The 5,000-nt window shown below is 39.3% G+C and overlaps 3 protein-coding genes across 5 annotated transcripts in view; all 3 read left to right on the top strand.

The window, feature by feature from the left end:
* The window catches only part of LOC134193838 (small ribosomal subunit protein eS26-like), a 736-nt gene extending 125 nt beyond the window's left edge, over positions 1-611 (top strand). Inside the window, exons 1-4 of the mRNA XM_062662683.1 lie at positions 1-7; positions 70-247; positions 300-430; positions 491-611. The exon at positions 1-7 is cut by the window's left edge and continues 125 nt beyond it. Coding sequence (XP_062518667.1) covers positions 5-7; positions 70-247; positions 300-430; positions 491-559 — 381 coding nt within the window. The 5' untranslated portion in view covers positions 1-4 and the 3' untranslated portion in view covers positions 560-611. The remainder of the gene's footprint in view (positions 8-69; positions 248-299; positions 431-490) is intronic.
* Positions 612-1,100: 489 nt separating this feature from the next.
* LOC134193967 (myosin-10-like) lies at positions 1,101-3,438 on the top strand. 2 transcript variants are annotated; one of them, XM_062662842.1, is made up of 2 exons: positions 1,101-1,343; positions 2,170-3,438. In XM_062662842.1, the coding sequence occupies exon 2, from the start codon at positions 2,218-2,220 to the stop codon at positions 3,172-3,174; it is 957 nt and encodes a 318-aa protein (XP_062518826.1). In that variant the 5' UTR covers positions 1,101-1,343; positions 2,170-2,217; the 3' UTR covers positions 3,175-3,438. The 2 variants fall into 2 exon arrangements, with proteins under 2 accessions (XP_062518826.1, XP_062518827.1); XM_062662843.1 differs by having other exon boundaries at positions 1,101-1,392.
* Positions 3,439-3,991: 553 nt separating this feature from the next.
* Positions 3,992-5,000, top strand: part of LOC134193607 (inositol 1,4,5-trisphosphate receptor type 1-like) — a 31,666-nt gene continuing 30,657 nt past the window's right edge. For both annotated transcript variants that reach the window (XM_062662443.1, XM_062662442.1), the window contains exons 1-2: positions 3,992-4,079; positions 4,180-4,256. In XM_062662443.1, coding sequence (XP_062518427.1) covers positions 4,190-4,256 — 67 coding nt within the window. In that variant the 5' untranslated portion in view covers positions 3,992-4,079; positions 4,180-4,189. The remainder of the gene's footprint in view (positions 4,080-4,179; positions 4,257-5,000) is intronic.

The raw sequence follows: 5,000 nt of genomic DNA, 5'->3' as shown, positions 1-5,000 counted from the left end.
AGAAATGGTGAGGCTAGATGGAGTATTTAGTAACCGTTAGAATTGACCAACATTATATTGTGTATTTAGACTCAAAAGAGGCGAAATTGTGGTCGTTCTAAGCACGGACGAGGCCACGTGAAGCCCGTCCGCTGTACAAACTGCGGCCGCTGCACTCCCAAGGACAAAGCTATCAAGAAGTTTGTGATCAAAAACATTGTCGAGGCTGCGGCGATACGTGACATCGCTGAGGCGAGCGTCTATGAAAGTAGGGGCCTCTTGGGGTGCATTTTGTCCTTTTTTGAAATTCCCGTATGTAGATTATCCTTTGCCGAAGCTCTACCATAAGTTGCAGTACTGTGTTAGCTGTGCTATTCATAGTAAAGTCGTGCACGGGAGATCAAAAGAGGCTCGTAAGGACCGAACTCCACCGCCTCGTTTCAGGCCGAGAGTGAGTAGCCTAGCGCGCGTTAGACTGTTGATGCTGTTGCACGTTTGTTTTGTTTTGTAGCAAACCGATAATCAGCCGGGAAGCAGAGGCCCTCAGCAAACGACTACCGGTGGAGGGACAGGGAAATGAACAGTTGATGTAGTAGCTTTGCTATTGATGTAATAAACCATTACGAATCTGATCTTCTGTGCAGAGGGAAGAGCAATTAATTAATTGAAATTGATTTTGAACTAGATTGTGTTTGATATTAATGATGTAAATGGCATTGCATACAAACGTAGAATGTTAGCATTTGTGGTCGGTGGGTGGTTCTGCTATTGTTCATACTAGTGATCGAAATTTTCTCTTCTGTTTCTAATTTTAGGAAACAATTAGTATTTATACTTTTATAACTTGCAATTAATTTTGTAATTTTAGTTTTAACGTTTAACTCTTAGTTTAGATTTGTAATTTTAATATGTATTTTAATTTAATTTACTATAATTAATTAAATTTTTGATTACATTTTAATTAAATCGTAATTATTTTTAATTTTGCACTTTGAATTTAATCTTTAATTAAATGGTTAAATTTTTCTATCACGTGGTCGAGCACGTGGATATGATTTTCTTTGCTACTATGAAGTCATTGCTTATGTCCTTCTAACGCGCGTTAGTGGCGTTATGAACATTGTTGAAAAGTGAAAGTGGGGCAATCAGCTTGTTCCTCCATTGCTCTTGAATGCGTCATACAACTCGTGACTGTAACAGTTCCAATAGCGTCATGCTTATTTTCGGATTTGGTTGCGTGTTTGAGCATTCCAATGCTTTGCGCATGAGATTGCATAAGCTAGTCTACTACACAGTAGGTCATCTGCGCTGCATTAGCTTGTGCGGATCATATTAGCTGTCTACGTATCAAGATACCAATCAAGGTTAACTGAATGTCTGTTAGGTTGCAAGATTTGTGACGTACTCTAATTGGTATGTAATATATGATCTTCAGTTGACTACTAGACTGCTGTTTGCATGGTTTATTGAGATGTAGCTTACACTTATAACTAAACTTTTTTATGGGAAATTACAATAGATGTGACTGTCTGTCTGTCTGTCTGTGTACATAGCAGTTGTGAATATGGTAGGAATTTAATTGCATTTGTGCAGGCGTGTTTAGTTATGGGGCTGGGCTTGATGGTGTCACACTCGCAACAACATTGTAGGGTTAGCTAGTCTTACTTAGCTACAGCTTTCATTTTTCCTCGGGCGAAAGATGACAAAATCACGTGGATAGTAAAGGTGAAGGGGTAAATATTTAATTATAAGGTCACTGCTGCTGTAATACGTTTGATTTCAGTTTAATCATTACCTATTAGTTTTTTTATTTTTTATTTTTATTTTTTATTTTTATTTTTTATTTTTTATTTTTATTTTTATTTTTATTTTTATTTTTTATTTTTATTTTTTATTTTTTACTTTTATTTAATTTTGAAAGCGGTGGAAGCTTTTAATTATATTGTTCTTCTAGATTTTTGACATTTTAGCTATTTGTATTTAACTTGAGATCAGGCAGTGTGTAGGAAGTTATGTAAGGTGTGATGTGGCCGTATACTGGTACTGGTGGAGAGCAGTATGTATCTTGTAGAAGCCCATGCATTACCAAGTTGGGAGCTAGTTTAACAATTTGGTAAACAGATCAGGTCTTAGTTTGTTTGTGATAATTTCAAATCTGTTTTTGGTGATTATGCTGTTCTGTTTGTGTAGGTTTGTCAATCAAGGTGTGATAAGCATTGACTAATATTATTGTCCAGCATGATGTCTCAGGACCGGCTTTTGGAATCTGTAGAGTCTGGCTTTGAGGGTTCATTGATAATGTGCAGAGAGGACAGGGATGTGTCTCCCACTGCAGACACTGTTTTGGAGCCACTTCAACATACACTATCAAGACTAGAGCGTGAGGTGGCTACAATGGCGAAGAGTAACGTAAAGTTGAGGAGGAAAGTAAAGGAGTTAGAAAAGGCAAATACAACACTCAGAGAGCAGGAGAAAAGCTTGAATAATGAAAACAACTTTTTGAAGGATCAGAGGGAAGCTCATATTCAGCAGACGAAAACTCTAGCAAAAGGAAAGGAAAGTGAACTGTTACTAGAGAAACGAAAGAACTTGTTGTTAGAAGTTGAAGTCAGCAGTTTACAAAGAGACATTGACAAGTTGCAAAAGAAATGCAATAAACTTGAGCAAGACAATGATGAACTAACAGCAAAGAATAAAGAGCTGGAGGATACAATAGCACATTCGAAAGGAAGATGTGATGTGGGCAACGTACTAGACAGTCATACAGCTGCTCTACAATCAATAATTAGGTTATCAGAGGAATCACTTGCCATACAAAGAGATTTAGGAAACAGACAACAAACTTCAGTCAGGGACAGTGATGCACAATTGATGGTTTCTTCATCTCTGCCGTGTTCATCAAGTTTAGTGGATCGAGAATGGGGAGAAAACGTTCGGCGTCATTTTTATGACATGGTTAGAGTCTTGAAACTCGGCGGCTTACTAGATCGTCTTTATGCAAAGGACCTTCTCACCACAGAAGAATATCAATTACAACTGACATCAACACAATCAGAGAAGGATAGAATTCGATTATTGTTGATAAGCATTTTACCATCTAAAGGTAAAGGAGCGTTTCAGAAGTTTTGTCACGCACTCAGACAAGACGAGTCTCCTGGAACAAGGGCAATTGCTGATCTCATCGATAAGAGTTAACGACTCTGATGATATGTTGACCAACAGAGTCATATGTTGAAACCAATGCTTGTTGTTATATTCTGAGAATATTATTTTTTAAAGAAACTTGTAGGAATGAAGTGTGTGCTCATGTATACAGATGGTGCAGGTTTACTAGCAATGAACTAACTATATTGAACACATAGCAACCCGGTATGAGGTTGAAGGTTTCAGCGACTTGATTGATAAAGGAAACTATAGTTTGAGTGCTTCATTAATATAAAATTGCAATAAAATCTAGTACAGTGAGTGCTGTTACGACTCAACTTTTAATATCCTGGTCACATCTCAATCACGTAGTCGTTACTGTCACGTGCATTACCTGAGTGTCCAAAAGATTGATATGAACGAGCAGTCAATACACACACACACACACACACACACACACACACACACACACACACACACACACACACACACACACACACACACACACACACACACACACACACACACACACACACACACACACACACACACACACACACACACACACATTTATAATTAAATATATATAATGCGCGTGTAATTGTAATTGCGAGCTAGATACACGCTTCTGGGAGATTTTACCAAGCGTTTCCTTCGTCTTGGTAATGATCTGTTAATAAATGTCGCATTTTGCAATACTTATGCGTTTTTTTGTTTCAGAGGAAGATGGAGGCGACAAAAATTGCACCACTGGCGGTACAGTCACGTGCAAACTTGTCAAAATGAGTGGGCGAAGGGCGTGTCGATCGTGTTTGCATATATTCCGCCGGCTCCGATCTACAACAAATGGCGGCTGCAGCGGCGGCGGTTGTCCAGCCTCAGGCGGTGAAAGTAGGAGACAGAATCTGTCTCTACTGCGATGAAGGACCAGGATTTGTCTACTCTCTCGTTTCCAGGTTTGTCAAACAATTCTACGCATCACTCTAGTCTCCTTCATTGCTTTCCTACTCAGTTGCTTCACTCTCCATTCATTGTTGTCTTTCTAATTGGTTACAGCACACGGCATATGTCTGTAGCTGTCAGCGTGCAGGAGTCACGAGATGCGAAGAGTCCGAATCTTCCTAATATTCACGGTGAATTGCTAATCGCGCGTTAGACTTGTTGCCACGTGGGTGCAAATCGCGCGCTCGTTGCTTGTTGTTGAGTCAGCCGATCAGTCATAACACCGATCAGTGAAATAGCTAAAGTTAATGTGCACGATTGTAGGGTTGTGATCGACGTTTAGCTAGGTCGTGACAAACCATTTGTTAGGTCGCTAGGCGACACGCCCTACTAATCGAATGACCCCGGTAGCGCTCTTGCAGTGTGTTTACCTAAGAGAAGAACGCGTGTTTTGACGGTCTTTTCTTCGAATATAATGAATATCCGGAATGCTCGGGTAGCTAACGATGCATTTGCAGTGCACTAAAGTATAGCATAGTGCTCTAGGGTACTACGCTTTTAGGCAAGAGACCTAAAAGATGTGATAGAATAGGCCTCCACACTCTGAAAAGAGGAAATTGTAAGAAGGGCGTGGGATGACAGAGAAACCCTAGAAGCTTGAGAAAGGTTATTAGTTAATTAACTTATAATACTAATTAAAGGCATAAAAAAGTTTGTCTCTACTAATGATGAATGTGAATGTAGGACATTTAGTTTGCTGTTTTTCTTCTAATCTGAGTCACACACACACACACACACACACACACACACACACACACACACACACACACACACACACACACACACACACACACACACAGAGCTATTTGTTATAGGAAACAGGAGTCTTTAACTTAAGCATATAATATATTTATATCGTATGGCATATTGAGCTG

The sequence above is a fragment of the Corticium candelabrum genome, chromosome 18, assembly GCF_963422355.1.
Source record: "Corticium candelabrum chromosome 18, ooCorCand1.1, whole genome shotgun sequence".
NCBI lineage: Eukaryota > Metazoa > Porifera > Homoscleromorpha > Homosclerophorida > Plakinidae > Corticium > Corticium candelabrum.
Note: the sequence above shows the minus strand (reverse complement) of the source record. Positions and strands in the feature narration are given on the sequence as shown.

What these genes read in the sequence shown, in the direction of transcription:
- LOC134193967 (XM_062662842.1), top strand. Translation starts at nt 2,218, where the DNA reads ATGATGTCTCAGGACCGGCTTTTGGAATCTGTAGAGTCTGGCTTTGAG.